Genomic DNA, 23,259 nt, shown 5'->3' on the forward strand with positions numbered 1-23,259 from the left:
TTTTAAGAGCTCTAGTTTGATCCCCTAATGTGTTTCATATTGTATTGAATTGAAATGTGGTTGCCATGGTATCATTTTATTTATCAATTATAGTTTAATTATGATTTTTACTAGAATGTTGTCACCAGCAAATAATATGTTATTTTTTTGTGTTTGATGTCTAACTCCAAATTACAAATTATATAAAGTCATGGGGAAAAAAATCAGGTTATCTTGTATTTTTTTCTCTAAATATCTGCTCTTATGGATGCCTTCATAAAATATGATCGCCACTTATAACAAACCGTGGATCATTTGTCATAAAGACTGCCCATATGTGAACTATTAAAAGTTAGCCCTGCACCAAATTTAAATATCTGCATCATGTACATTTTTGGCAATGCAATTGATTTGGTAGTCATTTTGAAACAAAACATATCAATTTCGTATGAAGAAATTTCTGAAAAAATGCAAATTCTTTTTGATTGATATCTGATAAAACTTCGTTATTAATTTCTCGGCACCTAAAAATTTAGAAAGGGTGTAAGTATTATGCTTGAAAATTATTGAACATCAAGACGTAATAAAAAAGATATTTGGAAACATTTTATGTTTTGGTCCTTTAAAAGACGTTTTCACTGTGGAAGGCCCTTAATGGGTGTGCACTCCTCTCAATACTGAAAGTCCGAACAACAGAATCCTGTCTATGCTTTTATTTCATCATATAAAACTAATTCTAAATAAAAAACAACAACTTATGACTGAGTATACAATCAATGAAAACTAATCGATATTAAAGGAAAGTGAAATCTTTAGCAAGATTGAAAACGTTGATGCTATACTATATAGAAAGAAATATTAACAGAAATGCACAAAAGAAAAAGCAAAACAATTAACTTAAATATATTTTCCACAATGCATCACTTTATAGGACCACGTTTGCATTGTATGTTCTTAATAGTAACAAATAGAGAAAATGAAACCAAATCTTCGAATGACCAGCGTATTGCAACTTTCGTAAAACTATTTTAACTGACCAATATGCATCCTATAAAAATAAACACACACTCTGTTCTGGATATTGTCATATCCTCAAAATATACATAGCTCAATACATTCTACAAGTCAAAATGCCGTATTACAACCACTGATGGTTGATATGCAATAATGATTATACTCTAAAGCATTACCTGTATTCCTTTGCTAGTGGCAATATTTGTCATAAATCAGATACTATCTGGTAAAAAGATACTTAAGAATAGAAGAAATTCGTCTATCTCGAAGGAATGTTACTCAAATAGCGGCAACTAACTTGCATAGATTACATCAATGGTTTTATCAATACTATACTTATGTCATATGATGTCTTGAAACTTGTTTAATAATGTATTGTGAAAAAAGTTGCAAAACGCCCATGTTTGTTCGTTTCTTTATAAACGGTCACATTGTTTTTTGGTATTTCGGGATTGACGTCACTTCCTTCTTTCAAATCGCAGGTGTATGGGCTTCCCAGGTTTGTTGATGCCGCCAGATGCCTTATCAGAGGGCATCGGTACCTGTTGGTGAGACATATATACTCTTACTGGATTATATTTCGCTTTTCAGAGTTGACTTGATATATAGTTTAACCATAAAGGCTTTTTGAGTCTTCCTACTATTGATAAATGTGTCCGTCGTTACCTATGAGTATCTTTAAATAACTTGTCAAACAAACGGAACTTTGACTATGCTGCTAAACATTATGTTAAACTAAGATTCGAATAGATAATTACGGGTCCGTCGTTTCATTGAGACAGTAAAATTAACTGGGTACTGTTGCATTAGACAAACTCAACATTCTTATTTAGCTGCATTGTTACAGAAATAAATAATCTGCTATCAACTATCATCATTTGGATATTGATCCACTGACGGTACTTACACACTTCTTAGAATACATTCTTTTAATATATGAATTCGATAATGGCTACAAGAGGAAAACATTGCGCTTCTTTTGAATTGCATGTGTGACATAAAAAGTCATGTTGTTCCCGTATTTCTGCAAAAGGCTTATGATGGTCATCGCCACCTCTAATTATGTTCTCACACTGTACATCATTCATACATGAAGACTTGTGGAAGTATAATTCTCTGTATTTCTTAAAAAGGCTTATGATGGTCATCTTCACTTTTAAAAGTGTCATAATACTTAACATACATACCTGAAGTTGATCAGTCTTATTGACCATGTACCTCTACAGAAGGCTTATGATGGTCATGTTCATCCTCTTACTGTCATAAATCTATACATTGATCTGCATATATTCTTACGCTGAACATAACCGTAACATACCGTTTTGTGGATCATGTATTTCTGGAGAAGGCTTATGATGGTTACCTTCACTTCAAGCTGTGCCAAAATACTGTACATAACACTGTACAGACTCTTGTGGACTCTTTCTGCAAAAGGTTTGTCTTCTTCACCTTAAGCAGCGTCATAACACTATACATAACGTACATACCTGAAGTTGGTCCGTTTTGTGGATCCTGTATTTCTGGAGAAGGCTGATGATGGTCATCTTTACCTCTAGCTGCGCCAGCCTCATACCAATACAGTTTCTTGGACCAAGACCAAACGGCATGTAGGCATATTCGTTGATGCGGTCCTTGTTTTCGGGAGAAAACCTAGAATGTTTCCGAACATAATATATAATGATAACGAATTCCTCAACCAACTCAATTTATATACTAGTATAATTTAGAAATGAAAAGGCACTAAACCCGGACAGAATAACTGTCCTGGCAAATTAAAAATATGTTAGTTCAATTTGATTGACAATAAATGTATGCTGAAAAAGAACTGATTTTCTAAAATTCCTTTCGCTTAGAATTCAATGCATGGCTACTCATATTTTCTGAAAATTCCATCGAAAATGTTTGATTGATAAAGGTTGTGTTTTTTTTTTTTTTTTTTAATAAAACCTTGGTTTTACGATATGTGGAGATGCCTTAAACTACCCCATTCTGACAGAAGAAAACACACATTTCAATGCACGCTTACTGGACAACTTGATGCGGTTAAAGTAGCACTCTTATTCAAAATGAGTACATACACATATATGACAAACATCAATTTTAAATAATTAACCTTTAACTTCTTACTAAATAATGCAGTAATGGAAAATATCAGTAACTGATAAAAAATATTGTAATCGTGTAGCATGATTGGTGAATGTTAAAATATTTACTGTGGTCTACGATAGTCTCATAAGGTAGAAATAGCGTGTTTTATGCTCATTTCTTTCAAATTAAACTCGGTATCCTTCATAAGAACCATTGTTTTCGACATATATTCATCCGTTTTTGAACATTAAAACAGTATATTTTATTGTGGTTAATCTTATCTGGGTGTAAGAGTACATCTTTAAGTTATTCAAGCGTGGGAGCACAGCGTTTAGGTCGTGACTTCTATGGCCCCATTGTCATTTTATTCTGCACTGACCAATGAAGTGCGCTAATGATATTTATATTTTTTTAAACGGTAAATGTTAACACAAGGTTTTTAACCAATTTTCAATAATTGTTATCGAAATAATTTAAAGGGACTTCTTTTGTCAAAGGGTCAGAAATATGAATTTTATTAGTTGACAGTTGCTTATTGTAGTTTGTTCAACTTAAAGAATATATAAACTTAATCTGAAAGCTTTCTGAAAATAGTCTTAAATACTTTGAATACCGATTTGCTGCCATTACATGATTATTTAACCTTGTAATGAGCCTGAAGGAAGCGTCCTTTAATATTTTCGTTTTGGCCTTTCTTTCAAATTGAAACTCATTGCATACGTTTGACCGAACCAGAGAGAAAAATAGTTCAAAATACACATACATGTTTATAATAAAATGTTACCATGTTTGTAAACGGTTATTTCGTAACTAACTCATTCTAATTGTTGATTTATTTGTTGCATGCAAGTTCATGTGGAGTATCTGATAAATAAACATTGGAAGACGGTATAAGTTTTGCATATTTCTATCATTTGCTATAAACAGTTCGTAATCTTTGCTTATTCATTATTTAGAATTTATGTTCATTTTAAAATGAACGAAATAAAGTTTCATATGTCTACCAAGAGAAGTTTGTGGTACTTAATGCAAATATTCCAAAAAACGTTACGACTGTAAGCCATACATTGGTGTTTGGTTTTTGTACCGAAGGTGGCGGAAAGCGTTCATTTTTTATTTTACTTGATATGACCCGAGAACAAATATATAATCGCGTAAAAATCGACGCAGCCGGACACCATATGCGAACAATATAGCTCAAAATAACATATTTCTATATATATACTCCTATTTCTTAAAAATATGGCCATTTAAAGCTGCGGTGAACAAAGCATAGCTACAGTTGTGTTTGTTTTGTAGGTTCTCATATAAATGCAAATTGTTGTACTTTATATGAAGCCTTATGTCAAGACAGACAACGATATCTGGCTTGGTCTTTGAACACAAATACCGATATTGTAATTTGACAGTTTCAATTTTATTATATTTCACTGAAACGCAATATCTTTTAAGAGAAACTTTTGTTGTCAATTAAAACGATGAATACAATGACACACAATATTTTATAAAATCCAAATGTTAAAATCTATGAAACGGTCATAATCGCGATTTCAATAAAAAAAAAAACACAATTAGGTTTGAATCAAGAAAGCTCGCTGATAACGCCCCGGCAACCCATGCATTTCTCTGTTTGTGCTCTAATGTAGACTATAGTATTTTGTCACTTTATGACAAAGTATTGCTTATTTAAAAAAATCTCAAATTACGTAATACCAATACTGCTAGTTCAAGCATGCCAACTTTATATTGCTTAACCTGTCAAACGTCATTTTTGTTAAGAAAAAAAAGGAAAAGGACCCACCTTTCCGGATCAAACTTGTTTGGCTCATCCCAATACTCTTCGGCAAAGTGCAGTATTGACGGACAATAGGTACAATCCATGCCCTTCTTGATTTTCAATCCATTGATTTCAATATCTTCAGATGCGTCTCTGTTTATTCTGTACAGAAAGAAAAACGCTAATTAAGCATCTTAAGAATGCATTACATGAAGGTAAATCATTACCTCTTTAAACAACGCAAGCATATGAGATTGAACATTTAAATCTCCAACAACGGTATTTCGAAGTGTTAACAATTTCAAACATAAAAAAATAATGATAGATGCATTCATTGCATCCGCAGAAGTATCGACAACTGATAAACTGGTTGTTTGATTGACTGGAGTCTTTATTCTGTTACACAAATTACCTTTGCACTATGGGGTGCACGCGCAGTGTCTCTGACATTACCATGTCCATGTAGCGCATGTTAAACACGTTATCGTAGGAGAGCTTACTCTGAAAATATTACAATGCATGTGCAAACGTTTGTAAGTTGGATATGGAAAGGAGCATTGCATACTATAGCAACTGAATTGATTTACATCGATTTACATGTATGAGCCGCATCACGCGGTTTTAGGCCTCTGGACATATATTTGCTATCACAGTGTTTTGAGGTATTTGAAGTAAATGACATTTCAGGAAGTAATTCTGAAAATGTCATGATGATGTCACCAAAATTGTGTATGAAACGTGAGACCATGTGTTTCGCATTTGATTACTAGATTTAGTTGAAACATATATATTTTTAAACGATTGTGAAACAAGTTATTTCAACATTATATCAATCATATTGTTGGTCGCACTGTACTAAATATGACGTCATTCACATGACGTCATTATGAAAGAACAGTATTCAAATGAAGTGCAAAATTAACGTATCAATATTACAACTAGCTTATAATTTAAAATATTTTCTTAATACAGAATCTTTAAGGACATACACTTAGAATGAAATGATGATTCATTTTTGTTTTTTTAATACTTTGTGCCGATTTAAACAAGGACTATGAATGTAGTCAAAATATATCGGAACGAAATCCATGGTTGCTATGGAAACATGAGAAAACCAATGGTCATAAAGCTTCGAGAAAAGATTTGCCAATGACAATCCTTTTAAAAAAAACTTTGTAAGATTGTAAGTTGTATATGAAAGGAGCAATGAATACTATAGCAACTGAATTGTTTTGCATCTTTAGTGTTGTTTCAGTATTTCAGGAACTACAGGGACAAACCCAGTCATAAACTTTTCATACGTTAACCAGCCTAACTGCGTTCACATCCATAATGACACCAGTCCCGCAATTTGTAAAGGTATACAAATGACATGATATTAGACATACATATTCGAATGGAATAATCGAATATCAATTATAAAGAAAACGTTTAGGAGGAGCAATCCTTTAGAGCAATAAACGTACACCAAGACATATGGTATTAATAGCTTCTTATTCATTGATAACGCTCATTGATACTTATGGTATACGTGAAACATTGTCAAAGCTACATTCCACCCGCTTATTAAGACAGCAATAAATTCACTAAGGTTAGGTGTTTAAAAAAGCGAATCATTTAACACATCCCAAGCTGATTTTGATCAATGGAATCTATGAGCATATGATTCATTAAACGCACACCTCGCCGATTTCTTGGTAAATGGAATCTATGAACGTGTGAATTATTTAACACATACCTCGCCGATTTCCTGGTCAATGGAATTTATGAGTTTTTCCTGGGCATCTGGATTCATTGCAAGTTCATAAAGCATCCATGCTATTGTTGAGGCAGTGGTGTCAAAGCCGGCCAACATAAAGACGATGGAGTTGGCAATGATCTCGGTATCTGTTAAACCTGGGCGAGGACAAATTTAAGATTTACATTTGACTTTTGATCAGCTACATGTATATTTGTATATATAGTTAATAAAACACCTACTATGCTATAGGTTTAAATACCTCTAGAGGTAAATCAAATGTACTTCGAATATTAATGTATTCACTATAACATGCAATGCAACGGTATAAGATCGTACCTTGTGTTCGAGTTTCATTTGGTGTTTTCTCGTCTTCACCAATCTGGGCATTTACCATCAGTTGTAAAAGGTCTCTGTGTTTCTTGATAAAGTATATGCACGATAAATATAATCTCTATTAATAACAGTGAAAGCATATTTTACGGAAACTGATCATGAATCAACAAAGCAGTCTTCTCTAGATTGAGCATATTAATTGACAGTAAGAATAGATGCATTAAAATATTTTTTGCCCAAAAAGCTCAACAAGATTCTAAAGATGCAACGACTCGAACTTACCGAGCTACTGTTTTTTCTTTCGGCAATAAATGATTTTGAAGCATCAATGAAGAAATCGAGCGAGTCTTTTGGTACGAAATTCGTAGGAAACAGTTTTGGAAAAGCCCCCGCAATATCAGGAAAGAAGACTGAAACAGAAACGTATTTTGTCAATAAATATGTTTTGAAATACACCGATATCTTGAACAAACAAATAGATAAAAATCATACAGAACTCTATTAAGCCAAAGCTGGTTTTAAAGACTACGTGCTTATAAATGTGTTGGAATTGTCTGGTGGCAATGCTAGCCACCTCTGGCCCATGAGCTGAAAGTACGAGCCCATTTAATGTTATTTTTTACTACGGTCGAAAATGGCCACCTGTATTGGTTGATTCTCTGGATACGGACTTAATAGTGATTTACAAGTGTTTTATATTTTTATCGACATGGCTACTATTTGTTGCAAATCAATTATGAAAGAAATGAAAGTTCTGCACATTTAATACTGGTTTACCAAGAAAGAGAAACGTAGGGCTGACTGGGTTAAACGTCAAGGCGGCTTTGGCGTGTTTGTTAAACGGATTGTCAGGGTCTGTCTGGGCGCTGACTTCCGTTCCGAACCCAGTGCTACATATAACGTCCATCGTGTATCCACGGACCGCGCTGAAAATACCCAGGAAAGGTTTGAGTAATATAATCGGAAATCACAAGAAATAAGCAAAGCTTTATTATTATAAGTGAATGAGCACCGGTAGTAAACGCACCAGCAGAAGTGTACTCCTCCAGAAGTTGGTTGCCAGGGGAACCGAGATGACGTCACTTTTGCGGTATGGGTACAAGTATGCGAAACGTAGGAATGTTTTCTATCGAAATCAAATCGAAAGAAACACAAAAAAGCACGTTCGATCCGTTTTTGTTATAATACAAGTTGGTCGTTCAGTTTGACATTAAAGGGCCTAAATGCATAGACTTCGTGAGCCATTCCATGGATCGGACTGTTGGCTTTTGCGGATGTTGAGTGTGTTATACATACAAATGCATACATTTTATCACAGCAATTATCTTACGATCTCTTTTTCAAATACATATTTTAGCGATGTCGTGATGTATACTTCGTAATGAATAATTTGTATTGGTAAGTCTTGTAAAGTTTATTGGATGTTTGTAAATGAAACCCTGTGTGACACTCCCTTAACATTCTGTTGTAAGTGAAACCCAAAGTGTGACACTCCCTTAACATTCAATTGTAAGTGAAACCCAGTGTGACACTCCCTTAACATTCAAATGTAAGTCAAACCAAGTGTGACACTCCCATAACATTGAAATGTAAGTGAACCCAGTGTGACACTCCCTTAACAATAAACTGTAAGTGAAACCCAGTGTGACACTCCCTTAACATTCAATTGTAAGTGAAACCCAGTGTGACACTCCCTTAAGATTCAATGGTAAGTGAAACCCAGTGTGACACTGCCTTAACATTCAAATGTAAGTCAAACCAAGTGTGACACTCCCATAACATTGAAATGTAAGTGAAACCCAGTGTGACACTCCCTAAACATTCAAATGTAAGTGAAACCCAGTGTGACACTCCCTTAACATTCAATTGTTAGTGAAACCAAGTGTGACACTCCCTTAACATTCAATTGTTAGTGAAACCCAGTGTGACACTCACTAAACATTCAATTGTTAGTGAAACCCAGTGTGACACTCCCTTAACATGCAAATGTAAGTGAAACCCAGTGTGACACTCCCTTAACAATAAACTGTAAGTGAAACCCAGTGTGACACTCCCTTAACATTCAATTGTAAGTGAAACCCAGTGTGACACTCCCTTAAGATTCAATGGTAAGTGAAACCCAGTGTGACACTGCCTTAACATTCAAATGTAAGTCAAACCAAGTGTGACACTCCCATAACATTGAAATGTAAGTGAAACCCAGTGTGACACTCCCTAAACATTCAAATGTAAGTGAAACCCAGTGTGACACTCCCTTAACATTCAATTGTTAGTGAAACCAAGTGTGACACTCCCTTAACATTCAATTGTTAGTGAAACCCAGTGTGACACTCACTAAACATTCAATTGTTAGTGAAACCACAAGTGTGACACCCCCTTAACAATAAATTGTAAGTGAAACTCAAAGTGTGACATTCCCTTAACATTCAATTGTTAGTGGAACCCAGTGTGACACTCCCTTAACATTCAATTGTTAGTGAAACCACAAGTGTGACACCCCCTTAACAATAAATTGTAAGTGAAACTCAAAGTGTGAAACTCCCTTTACATTCAAATTGTAAGTGAAACCCAGTGTGACACTCCCTTAACATTCAAATGTAAGTGAAACCCAGTGTGACACCCCCTTAACATTCAATTGATAGTGAAACCCAGTGTGACACTCCCTTAACATTCAATGGTAAGTGAAACCCAGTGTGACACTCCCTTAACATTCAATTGTTAGTGAAACCACAAGTGTGACTCCCCCTTAACAATAAATTGTAAGTGAAACTCAAAGTGTGACACTCCCTTAACATTCAATTGTTAGTGAAACCACAAGTGTGACTCCCCTTTAACAATAAATTGTAGTGAAACTCAAAGTGTGACACTCCCTTGTTATTCTTGGTCTTACGATATTCTGTCGTGTGCTTGTTTGAAAGATGGCCGCTATTTTTATTATTTGCTTTCCGGAGATGTATATAATAATTTATAATATGTTTACCGGAGATGATTATAGAGATTTATTATATGATTTTCGGAGATGTTTATAGAGATTTATATATTCTTTCCGGAGATGTTTATTGATATTCTTTCCGGAGATGATTATAGAGATTTATGATATTTTTTCCGGAGATGATTATAGAGATTTATAATATTCTTTCCAGAGATGATTATAGAGATTTATGATATTCTTTCCGGATATGTTTATAGAGATTTATGATATTCTTTCCGGAGATGATTATAGAGATTTATGATATTCTTTCCGGATATGTTTATAGAGATTTATGATATTCTTTCCGGAGATGATTATAGAGATTTATGATATTCTTTCCGGAGATGATTATAGAGATTTATAATATTCTTTCCGGATATGTTTATAGAGATTTATGATATTCTTTCCGGAGATGATTATAGAGATTTATGATATTCTTTCCGGATTTTCTTTCCGGAGATGATTATAGAGATTTATAATATTCTTTCCGGAGATGATTATAGAGATTTATAATATTCTTTCCGGAGATGATTATAGAGATTTATGATATTCTTTCCTGATATGATTATAGAGATTTATGATATTCTTTCCGGATTTTCTTTCCGGATATGTTTATAGAGATTTATAATATTCTTTCCGGAGATGATTATAGAGATTTATGATATTCTTTCCGGATTTTCTTTCCGGATATGATTATAGAGATTTATAATATTCTTTCCGGATATGTTTATAGAGATTTATGATATTCTCTCCGGGGATGTTTATAGAGATTTATGATATTCTTTCCGGAGATGATTATAGAGATTTATGATATTCTTTCCGGATTTTCTTTCCGGATATGATTATAGAGATTTATAATATTCTTTCCGGAGATGTTTATAGAGATTTATGATATTCTCTCCGGATATGTTTATAGAGATTTATAATATTCTCTCCGGGGATGTTTATAGAGATTTATGATATTCTCTCCGGATATGTTTATAGAGATTTATGATATTCTTTCCGGATATGTTTATAGAGATTTATGATATTCTCTCCGGAGATGTTTATAGAGATTTATGATATTCTCTCCGGATATGTTTATAGAGATTTATGATATTCTTTCCGGAGATGATTATAGAGATTTATTATATGCTTTTCGGAGATGATTTTAGAGATTTATGATATTCTTTCCAGATATGATTATAGAGATTTATGATATTCTTTCCGCATATGTTTATAGAGATTTATGATATTCTCTCCGGAGATATTTATAGAGATTTATGATATTCTCTCCGGAGATGTTTATAGAGATTTATGATATTCTCTCCGGAGATGTTTATAGAGATTTATGATATTCTCTCCGGAGATGTTTATAGAGATTTATGATATTCTCTCCGGAGATGTTTATAGAGATTCCGGATTTTCTTTCCGGAGATGTTTATAGAGATTTATGATATTCTTTCCGGAGATGTTTATAGAGATTTATGATTTTCTTTCCGGATATGTTTATAGAGATTTATGATATTCTCTCCGGAGATGTTTATAGAGATTTATTACATGCTTTTCGAAGATGTTTATAGATATTTATTATATGCTTTCCGGTGATGTTTATAAATATTTATTTTATGCTTTCCGGCGATTTGTAGAGATTTATCAGTAAAATAATATGATAATTCACTGTTTTAAGGTTTTAGTCTGCTCTTCATAATACTTTTAAATGAAAAAAACAGCGCGCTCAGGACAGGGACACAATTTTAACGACGTCTTTCATGAACACGTTGTTGTAAGCAATTTTGCGAGCTAAAATTGAATGTCTTCTTATCGATTTAAAAGTAAAAATATTGTTTGCAGTGTAAGATTGCTTTATATTTCAATTCTGGAACACCAAATGTGTATATTGGTATACTGTATATACGCATTTATTGAATATACCCCACTCGTATAATATACCTTTGGTGCTCACTCGGTGAACTATATTACGATCTTACAGCGAAGAAAACATTTAATATCCTCTTTGTAATTGATTGTTTTGAATATTTTTATCCCACACATAAGGCCCCCACACGTATAGGTTGATACAAAAAAAAAGATGTTTTTATTTAAATGCAATATCGTGTTAAACTCATTTGACTTATATGCATGGGCAAATTTGTGGCCACGTAGCCAATAAAAATACAATAAAAAATAAAACAACATTTATAAAGGCTCATTTGTTATAATATGTACCTTAATAAATGCCTTTTAGTTTGTATCTTTAAAGTCAAAGGTGTTAAATATAATCATACATTGGCATGAACAACAACATTTTTTAAGCCATCCTTTATTGTGCGCAATTATAATTATGTTGAAAATTCAAAAATCGCTTTATTTCGCCCCACCGCGCTACCCGGATTTCCCGGTCTAGGAGAACGTGTATCCTTGAGCCCGATTCAAAGCTTTGTTGTGGATTGTGTTAATTGTCAGCGTATGCTTTGGATCATTGTGGCTTTTAAAAGTTCACAGTGGGATTTTGCATTTGTGTTCTCATGTATAATGCAAATAAGATAGCTAGGAGCATGAGATAGCTAGGATCATGAAATAGCTAGGAGCATGAGATATCTTAGAACATGAGATAGTTAGGAGTATGAGATAGCTAGGAGCATGAGACAGCTAGGATCATAAGATAGCTAGGAGCATGAGATAGCTAGGATCAAAAGATAGCTAGGACCATGAGATAGCTTAGAAAATGAGATAGTTAGGAGAATGGTATAGCTAGGAACATGAGATAGCTAGGAGCATGAGATAGCATGAAATATGAGATAGCTAGGCGCATGAGGTAGCTAGTAGCATGAGATAGCTTGGAACATGAGATAGCTAGGAGCAAGAGATAGCTTGGAACATGAGATAGTTTGGAACATGAGATAGCTAGGAACATAAGATAGCTAGGAACATGAGATAGCTAGGAACATAATATAGCAAGGATACTGAGATAGGAGCATAGTCAAGCTAGGAAGATGAGATAGCTAGGAGCATGAGATAGCTAGGAGTATGAGATAGCTAGGAGCATGAGATAGCTTGAAACATGAGATAGTTAGGAGAATGAGAAAGCTAGGAACGTGGGCTAGCTAGGAGCATGAGATAGCTAGGAGCATGAGATAGCTTAAATCATGAGATAGCTTAGAACATAAGATAGCTTGGAGCATGGGATAGCTCAGAGAATACGGTAACTAAAAGCATGAGATATCTAGGTGATGAGATAGCTAGGATACTGAGATAGCTATGTGCATGAGAAGGCTAGGAGCATGAAATAGCTAGGATACTGAGATAGCTAGGAACATGAGATAGCTAGGAGCATGAGACATCTAGGAGCATGAGGTGGCTAGGAGCATGAGACATCTAGGAGCATGAGATGGCTAGGAGCATGAGACATCTAGGAGCATGAGATGGCTAGGAGCATGAGATTGCTAGGAGCATGAGATTGCTTGGAGCATGCCAGAGCTTGGATCATAATATAGCAAGGAGAATGAGATAACTAGGAGCATTAGACTGAGATAGCTAGGAGCATAGTCAAGCTAGGAAGATGAGATAGCTAGGAGCATGAGATAGCTAGGAGCATGGGATAGCTGGGAGCATGAGATAGCTAGGAGCATAGTCAAGCTATGAAGATGAGATAGCTTGGATCATGAGATGGCTATGGTCATGAGATAGCTTAGATCTTGAGATTGCTAAGAATATAAGATTGCAAGGAGCATGAGATAGCTACTTACGAGTCAATGTCGAAACCCTCCGGACACTCCTGAATTTTTTTGTCGAGAACTTCATGGAAAACGTCGAGACATCTTTGCAAATATGGACCCATCTACAGAAATAAGAAAATATCCTAAACTACTATACATAAATAACATCACAAAGCGGAAAAGCATATTTATATTTAACTGACATACATTAAACACGGTATAGTTCGAGTTCTAGAACACGATAACACTTGTCTGTACTGTCAAACCGGACGAGACAAAATTGAAATGCATAATTTAATGGCCATGAACGGCGTAGTAACCAAAAATAAATAGCATTACTATTGTTTCAATTGTAGCAAGCGGAATTTCGGTACCACGTTTTTCAAAGTACATGCTCAAGTTGTATAGCTCTGTAAGGCGCTTTTTAGGGCGAAGTAAAAGTATTGGCAACCTATTATTGACTTTCTAAATTTACTAGAATAAAGTAACTTTGAAAGCGAAAACAATTTGATTCTTAAATAATAAAATGACAACAATTAAAAAAATATTTGGAAAAAAATTAAAAAAATTAAGGGACAGCTCCATTCTTTTTTATTTACAATTTAATTAATTGTTTGAGGTAAGCAACATGATCTTTCCAAATATTTCTGGATAATTTAAGCAAATTGCCTATGTTTGATAGTTTTATTTCTTTGAGCACTAAATAACAACATTGAACGCATTGAAGCAGTTAAATCCAAAAGTGGGCAATTTTGTGACGACAACTGAGCATTACTTATGCATTTGTTACATGCGCTTTGCATCCATCTAATGAACTGGAACATCACACATGTCTTGCATCCCGCTAGTGAACCTTAAACTTAAACATAGACTCACATGTCTCATTTTCCCAGAAGTAAAAGTTGGACTGAGGGTATGCCTTATGTTCCTCCACGTGTGTCCCTCAGCAAGAGAAACAGCTGACTTCCAAAACTCAGGTAGGTTTATCATTTGCTGAAAAACAAATTAAGAAATAGATGACATGGCAAGTTTCAAAACAACAGGTGGGATGAAATCGAAATTAAACCCCTCTGTAAACTTTAATAATGCATATATGGAAGACTGCTGGACTCTTGGGACCATTCTTACGAACAGTCTCAAATTAAGTCACAGACTCAAAAAAGGATGTTCCATTTCGATAAGATATTAAATTCAACAAATGTCATCATCAAAACTCGACTAGAATGTGAGTTACAATAAACACATATATGCAGTTTTTCCACTTAAGTCAACTCAAGCTGGTCATCATTTCCCAGAGTCATCTATATTATGCAAAATTAAACACGATTACAGAAGGATTGGATATCGGAATCTATGTTATGTATATCCCGTTCTTAAAATAGCATTAAAAAACACCATGAATTATAGGTTATTGTGAAGATAAAATCGATAATGTTTTTATAATAAACGTAAAGGGACTAGACACCAGATGCGTCAATTGCAAGGAAAAAGAAAAAAAAAATCCCATCCGAGATTTACTAGGCTAGTCTTCCACGTGAATTCAAGTTAATGTATGAATAGCTTTTGTATATTATCTGTACCAATTACATGACTTTCAAATGCGTAATATAAAAAAACGTAAAATTGGAAAGCATTGTGCGCTTGTTTTAAACGGGTAAACTAAGCGGAAACAACGACAAAATATTATTTGAATCATGTAAAATGATCATCGGCCTCATACTAGCTCGTAATTACGAGTCTAGGCTTGTTTTGTGGAAATACTGGATTGGCCTTATTTAAGACCATCTGATGTCAAGCCCCTATAGCCTTCTACTCTATGTGCAATATTTCAAAACTATTGTAAAACAACAGTCAACATGCTGCGTATTGTATATTGTCCACAACGGCTTTCAGTCTGAGTGAGCCGCGTATTACCTACATTTGTTCTGAAGAAGTATGCAATATATGAGGAAAACGTATGAACAAGACATTCCTTATGAAAATGAAACTTACAAATATTTTGAATTGGGCCTGATTTATTCACTCACCGATCTGTTGGTGAATTTGTCGAACTGCTTCACTGTGATTTGTTTGATGATTTCAGGGTCACTGATCACCAATGTTGGCCTGTTTCCCGTGTAGGTCCTAAGGAAATAGATTGTTTACTAAATTACTATAATTCAAAACAAATTATATATATATTGCATTGAATGTAACTCTGGATTGTTTATCTTCGATAATAGCAAGCTTAAAAAAACAAGCTATTGTTGATCTTTAGTGAGTATAATGTAGTTTAAACTACTGTATGAATCACTATAATTAGGTAATTACCCGAAAGTTTTTCCATATTTCTTGTAATCCTGTAAGTCAAGGTATCCAATACCCTGAAATATTTATCATGGAAAGTTACAAGGTATTGTTTAAAATAGTAACACTCTTTGTCATTCCCTTTTACCAATACAAAAATTGGTCCGACATTTAAAATGAGGTTATTTCTTAAAGTTGCACTCGTATTATAAGAATCAATACATAGACATGTATAACAAACATTAATTTTTAGTAATAAACCCCTAACTACTTACTGGTCAATGCATTGATGGGAAAAAAAACAAGATTGTAACCGTGTATTCATTAGCTCGAAATGCACAAATATTAAATGACTGGTGAGTGCGAAAAGATTTACAGTGATCAACTATCGTCTCATAAGGTAGAAATACCGTGTTTCCTGCATCTTTTTTTCCAATAAAGCATAGAATCCATGTTAGCGAAAATATCTCAATCTCTTTATTGTCGGTTGATGAGCTGTGCAAGCTGATTTAGATCAGTTTAAATTGTATAAATAGTATATGGTATCTTGCCAAACCGACCTTTCAAGGGTGCAATACAAATTTACATTTAGATTTACCTACTAAGTATATTACAAAAAATATTTGAGATATTATGGCGCATTCTAACTAGGGAAATCGTTGCTTCATATCTATTCATTGAAAAATTCATTAAAAAATGTTAATTAGTTTTAACTAATAATGCATTTAAACCAAAAAATAATAGCTCTCCTTTAAAAACATTGTATCTTTATTATGTTTTTTTGTAAATAAATGGCGGTGTTTGTGATATTGAGAGTGAATTGTTTGTCTAGTGAATAGATGGGGCTTTTATTATAACTCATATTTACCAACTTTTCAATGTGCAAGTATGCCTTATTCAATAGCTTTAAAAACTGTTTATATACACTTTAGAATAGATTAATAAACAACTTTTCAGAGGTGTAAGTTAAAGAATAAACAAAACAATTTAGGTATCGATTCTAATTTAAGAGATGAATGTGTCCTTACCACCTTTGTTACTATTTATAATATCGAAGATTGATTTTTAAAGAGAATGTCATTTTTATTTAACTTATGAACAAATTAATTCAAGTAAATGATTAAAAGCAGTAGTGTGGTTACTCATATGGTAAATTTATATTGATAATACGGTTTCAAATATGGCCGCTTTTACCTTTTTAACAATGTCAACCATGTCCCCTAGAAAGAAGAGGGTCTTCCTCTGTTTGATTCCCATCCTTTTGAAGTAGCTTTGTTTGTACCAGGTGTACCTACACGTTAAAAAACAGTCAGTATCATTGTATCAGCCGAAACCCGTTGGCTCGAACTCGCTTGTCTCGAATTCCTCGTTGGCTCGAGATAGATGAAAGGACCGATTCCTTTATTATAACTGAAGGTAAACCTTCCCGCTTGGCTCGAATTTTCCGAGGCTCGAGGTATTTTCGCCGGTCCCTGGGAGTTCGAGCGAACGGGGTGCGACTGTACGTTTAATAGCTTATAACATTCCTTTGAATGACAACTTAGATTTCGATACGTGTTAAGACAATATATAAACACTCAGATACTGTCAGTCATTGTTATGGCACAATATATGGTTAAGATATCAATCACAATTTTGAGACACATAGTGGTGTGAAGGAGGTGAACTTCTGTTATTTCTTTCAGTGGCGTATGATCTGACGTTTTATACGACCTGTACAATTTAGTGACATGTTACATGAAGGTGTGCATTTCTTCCTCATACTTACATTAGATAACACCCCTTACAAATATATTCAACTAAAAACAGGCCTTTTAATGCTCTGAATTTTTCAAAACTTCTTAAGCTTAACAGGCTTAAGTCGCTTATTTCAATAAGCCGAAATTGGATTTTGATACGTGAAAAATGGTTTATTGTGATAAAATCTCAAAGAAGTAAATATTACGCAAATTATTGAAAAACAAAAATATTGAGCTTATCTTAATCCTGTGATAAGGGAATAATAAGTTTCGAGAAGGAGATGTTCTGACATTCTTAAAACGGATTCTTTAAATAATACGTGTGATCGTAATAAGGACTGGCATCTTGTTTAAATCTGAAGAAGAAAAAGAATGATTTCATCGTTTGGTTCGTGTGTCAGTCAGTAGTAAAGGTCATATGGCACTAAAGGAAATTGCAGGAGTTATTTCCCTTAAAACCTAGAAATATACATCAATCGGTGTTGGGGAGTCAGCCTAATCCTGGCTTAATCTCAAGTCGAATTGATCGGTTGTCGCTGACCCTTAAAATTGGATCTACACCAGATTCTCTGGTCTCCTCCACACCACAAGACCACAATTTTATTACATGGTACCAACCAACAATAGTTGATAGCATAATTGTGTCAGTAACGTACTTTTAGATCATATAAGTTTATAAGACAACGCTTAAATGTAAAGAATTTACTTACAAACAGACAGTCAACAGGAAGAAGACAATGGTAGCGGCCCATCTTGGTAGATCAAATAGTCCTAGTATATCCATTGTAGGCGTATCCTGTACCGGCCTCTTTTTGAAATATAAAATAGAGACTACACTTCAGAGATTTCAACTAAACTGAGTTTTAAAACCAACGTAGTAGACATATGTCACCATGCCCCAATTTCTCGAAACTTCTTAAGTCCCTTATAACAGGATTAAGCTAAACTCACTATTTTTGTTGTTCTATAATATGCATTATATTTACTTTTTTAAGAGTTTTTATAAATTAAATAAGACAAATCTGTATGCTAATTAGAAGAAACCATTTTCATTTATCAAAATCCATTATTAGTATGAATTTTGGCTAATTGAAATAAGCGACTTAAGCCTGTTAAGCCTAAGAAGTTTCGAGAAATTGGGGCCATACTGTTATCCTCGCATTGACGTTTATCTAAGCTATATATATTTCGACGTATTTCGACGTGTATGCTGAAAAGTATTTATGAACTGATTGTAATACAACAATCGATAGTGAAAATAAAGAAGAAATTTAGCAAGAAAACTTGACAATCACTTACCTTGTATATGAAATTGATTATTAATAATTATTATTCTATTTTATAAATAGATACGCAATTCCTTCTGCATATATCATTCCACAACTTATGAACTGTTCTGCTCGCAATCGTTGACATTGATGGCTTTATACCTCGGCGCGTATGACTCACTAATAATGAAATATGGGCATTCATTGCAAGTTCACCAAAGCTCAACTGGGCAAAATAAAACGCAGTCATTATTTTCACTTAAGATTTCACTGCTTTCGCTCTTCATATTTATAGGAAAAATGATTTGATTAAGGGGAAGGGAGGAAAGGGGGAGGGGAGAGGAGGGGAGGGAGGGAGGGAGGGAGGCAGGCAGGAAGGCAGGAAGGCAGGAAGTAAGGCAGGCAGGAAGGCAGGAGGGAGGGAGGGAGGGAGGGAGGCAGGAAGGAAGGAAGGCAGGAAGGGAGGGAGGGAGGGAGGGAGGCAGGAAGGAAGGAAGGAAGGAAGGAAGGCAGGAAGGAAGGAAGGAAGGAAGGCAGGAAGGAAGGAAGGAAGGAAGGAAGGAAGGAAGGAAGGAAGGAAGGAAGGAAGGAAGGAAGGAAGGAAGGAAGGAAGGAAGGAAGGAAGGAAGGAAGGAAGGAAGGAAGGAAGGAAGGAAGGAAGGAAGGATTATGTATTTATAGACTTGCGATATACGGCACCGCCATATGGATATTGATGATGATTGAATGTAAACATCTTGTGAAAATGACAGAGACTACTCAATAAAACATATTTGTTGAAGACTGTTTGTCGATATATTCTGCAAGCAGTTGAAGCTACGTGTGGTTATTTGTTATAGTTATGCATTATATCTGATGAGTTTATGTTATTATTTAATGTAGTAGATATACAAAAAATAATTTTAATATATCTGTATCGTCGTTGAAACAGTCGGGCGGTCCTCTTTTTGTGTCTGATATCTTGCAATTCGCAAATATGGCCTAGGTCAATATGTAGCGCAATGGCCTATAATCCAAAATTATCTATTAGTAAGCTAACATTACGTTGGAAGTTTACTTGTTGCAGTTCATACCTTATAAGGTAATTCCAATAAGATTTGAGGCTACATATATGTTTGTTGTTTAACAATAAAATCGTATCTCTAATATATTAATGCAATCTTGCAATTGTCAAATATGGCCGAGGTCATATGCCCTGTAATTTGTACAATCTAAGTAAACATCAAGCCAGTTGGTATTTGCGATACAAACCTTTTAAGGTAGATCGCGTTTAACGGGATAAATTCCTTATTTGGTCTATACAACGCGTGTTATGTACACATACTACACGATAGCAAAATGTCGGTAATCGTTTTAGCTCCGTTGTTTATATGTAGCTTCTATTCTAGCTCAAGGTCAACATACAGGGGCGGATCCAGGACGTTTAATGTTACAGGGGGCGAAACTTTGGCTTGGAACCTTTTGACGTTCGACCCTCCCTCAGAACAAGAATATATGCGGTTTAAAATGAAGCCAGGTGGGTTTGGGAAGAGAGCGTACGTTCTCTGTTGCACTTCCAAAGTGCGCCCCGTCTTACGCGAACTCCGGAATCCGCCCCTGTCTAATATATATATATATATATATATATATATATATATATATATATATATATATATATATATATATATATATATATATATATATATATATATATATATATATACATATTGTTTTATTATTGATAAAGTTCAGGTCTTTAGGCAATGCTATGAAAACCGTATTAGATACCGTCTCATAGAATTTATTCAATTTTACCAAAAACTTGCTTAACAAAATTTTGAACGTGTCAAAGTGTTCATGACCAAACCTAAAACCATTACCTTCCGAATACTAATGCACCATTCCATTCCGGCCAATAGAGTGATGATATACAACTGTTTACAAGGAAGATCATTGACGCAAAGCAGCAAGGGGGGCTTTCGGTTAGTTTGTTAAGTTAACAAATTTGTATTAAAAATAATTAACAAACAAAATTTAATTAAAATATATATTATTTTATCGGTTTCAACTATACACCTCATACTGCGATACGCTAGAACCGCACCATCATGACAGACATGATGATATCTATTGCGATACGATTTGTTTGTTTATTTGAGTTTATCAATGTCTGCCCGCACCCACTGGCTGCATAATGTCTTGACCCCGCCGTGACGCCATTATGACTAAAATTGTGTTGAAATACCATATGTGTCACGTGATGAAAGTGATACAATAACCAGTCAAATCCAGATATAACACGGTGGAGAACCCACGTGACTTATTTGGTAAAGTGCACGGCGACAAATGTCAACAAGTCTCGATTCAGGTAAGGTTTTTAAAGAGAACTTTCTTAATATTTGGAGAATTTTTGTGAAACAAAGACCATAAACCCCGCATTTAAGAGCTCTATCCACGGTAATAAAGAACTTTCTCTAATATCCTAAAGTTTTCCTGAAAATCTTGACCAACTGATTTCTCAGAGTTGAAATCTAAGGCAAAGTACACGGCTTTTGACAAATCTATCGCTTTACTTCATGTTAGCCGTAAATAATTCATACACAAATCTTATTTTAAGCTGTTTGCGAAGAGGTCTCTTGGTGCTTCAACGTGATCAGACCTTAAAATACATTTGGTTCGGGTAACCCAACCCTACCTACGAAATAGGCGACGCCCTACCGTGTTTGGGCGGCACCATGCTACTTTTCGACATGCATGCATCATTGAGCCCCCGGGCCTCAAACAGAAGCGTTCAGGAACCAGTGTTTAACGAAAGTGCACAAGCAAATAATGCAAAAAAAATCATACTACGCGAGTCAAGTAGCGCCACAAGTCGACTGATCCATAACAATGTAAAATATATCATTCGACTGTAGCTCCACAATATTTAACACTGCATTTGTAAATAAAACACACAAAAGTTACAAATACATTATTTGAGCCAATACCTTTCTTTTATTACACTAGTGTTTCATGAATACTTATTCAGATCAAAGCATCGCCATTTTGGAACTGTCAAGCAAGTGTGCGGTTATCTTGCCGTACGTTTTATGCTGAATCGGACTATACTTAGATTGATAATACTTTCTTAACACTATATTTATAAACTTTCTTATTTATCATTAGTCGTTAGATGTCTTTAACCATGGACCTGTGGTTTATATGCCCGTGTTTAAACATATCACTTTTCAAAATATAATTTTTGACTGACAATGACATAATAGTTAAATATATGTATTCATCAATATTGTAGCATGAACCTATAAACCTGGTTTATAGGTCCGTTATAATAATTGTAGAGTGAGTGTTCAATGTTGACTATCAGCTCAATGTTGGCACAATTGGATGCCAGTTTACAAATATAGCCCTCCAACTAATAGATCATCATGCTAGTGGTCAGACGGAGAGGGTTTGAACACGTAAACAAGCGCACATTTCTTTAAAGGTTAAATTCTATAATATCAACTGGTGGTGGTGGTGCATGAACATGGAAAAATGCTGATATTTTTGCTGTGCCCATGAATGGCAGACATTTACATATTAATCGAATTGTTATTTTCAGAGGGAAGTATGGTACCAATGGTATGGCCGGCTATGACTTGTTCTTATGAAAAATTGCAGACGAGGTAATGGTTGTGCTAAGTTCAAAATTCGGACTTTAATTCAAGTTATCCCTTTAAAGGGACTGTGTCACAGATTGGCACCAAAACAAGTTTTTTCCTGTAACGAATCTCAGGACAATTATCTAATAAAATGTGTTACGCTTTGATATCATAATTGTAAAAAAGTACTAAAATGTAAAACAAAATTGGGGTCGGAGACCGGGTTCGAAAACTGAGTCGCCAAAATTGTAGTCCAGCGTTTTACTCACTGCGCTACAAAGGCTTATTCTAATCGGGTGACATAATTAAGCTATACACCTACCTCGGTAATATCACGTGATAGCACCGACTAGCCAATCACGCATAAGGAATGAATTATACCTGGTAGACATACCCAGTAATCTTTTTTAATGGAAAAAAATGTGATATAACTGCTAAACTTAAATAAATTGTAAACTATGTGGTACTTCAGTTAGTAAGTTTCAATGCATTGTACACATCGATGCCAAGTTTATGTCAGTTTTCGACAATTTTCTTTTCTTTTGTCGCTATTTTATCATACGTGAGACAGCCCCTTTAAGGATAGCTTTCGTTCTTGGTGTCTTTGTAATGCATTTAATTAATGATTTTCTATAACCATATCCCCAGCAATTGCATGACGTAACTGGTTTGATTGGCCGCAGTGCGCCCCCTCTACAAAGCACATTGTTATCAGGCCTCTTTTGCTCCAACAATCGTAAGAGAA

The 23,259-nt window shown here is 34.6% G+C and overlaps 1 protein-coding gene across 1 annotated transcript; it reads right to left on the bottom strand.

The window, feature by feature from the left end:
• Positions 1-677: 677 nt before the first annotated feature.
• Positions 678-19,058, bottom strand: LOC128233643 (cytochrome P450 3A24-like). The gene is made up of 15 exons (XM_052947422.1): positions 18,926-19,058; positions 18,337-18,434; positions 17,082-17,178; positions 15,912-15,964; positions 15,629-15,725; positions 14,478-14,594; positions 13,632-13,723; positions 7,710-7,858; positions 7,215-7,342; positions 6,936-7,017; positions 6,597-6,754; positions 5,271-5,359; positions 4,883-5,020; positions 2,481-2,643; positions 678-1,535 (listed from the first exon to the last, which is right to left on the bottom strand). Exons 2-15 carry the CDS (start codon positions 18,408-18,410, stop codon positions 1,452-1,454), a joined length of 1,521 nt encoding a protein of 506 aa, XP_052803382.1. The 5' UTR covers positions 18,411-18,434; positions 18,926-19,058; the 3' UTR covers positions 678-1,451.
• Positions 19,059-23,259: the final 4,201 nt, after the last annotated feature.

Source organism: Mya arenaria, chromosome 1, assembly GCF_026914265.1.
Source record: "Mya arenaria isolate MELC-2E11 chromosome 1, ASM2691426v1".
Classification (NCBI taxonomy): Eukaryota; Metazoa; Mollusca; class Bivalvia; order Myida; family Myidae; genus Mya; species Mya arenaria.

Coding starts and splice junctions, on each gene's coding strand:
- LOC128233643 (XM_052947422.1), bottom strand. CDS start 18,410: ATGGATATACTAGGACTATTTGATCTACCAAGATGGGCCGCTACCATT. Junction 17,179..18,336: donor TTCCTGTTGACTGTCTGTTT/GTAAGTAAATTC, acceptor TTTAACGTGTAG/GTACACCTGGTACAAACAAA. Junction 13,724..14,477: donor CTTCTGGGAAAATGAGACAT/GTGAGTCTATGT, acceptor TTATTTCTGTAG/ATGGGTCCATATTTGCAAAG.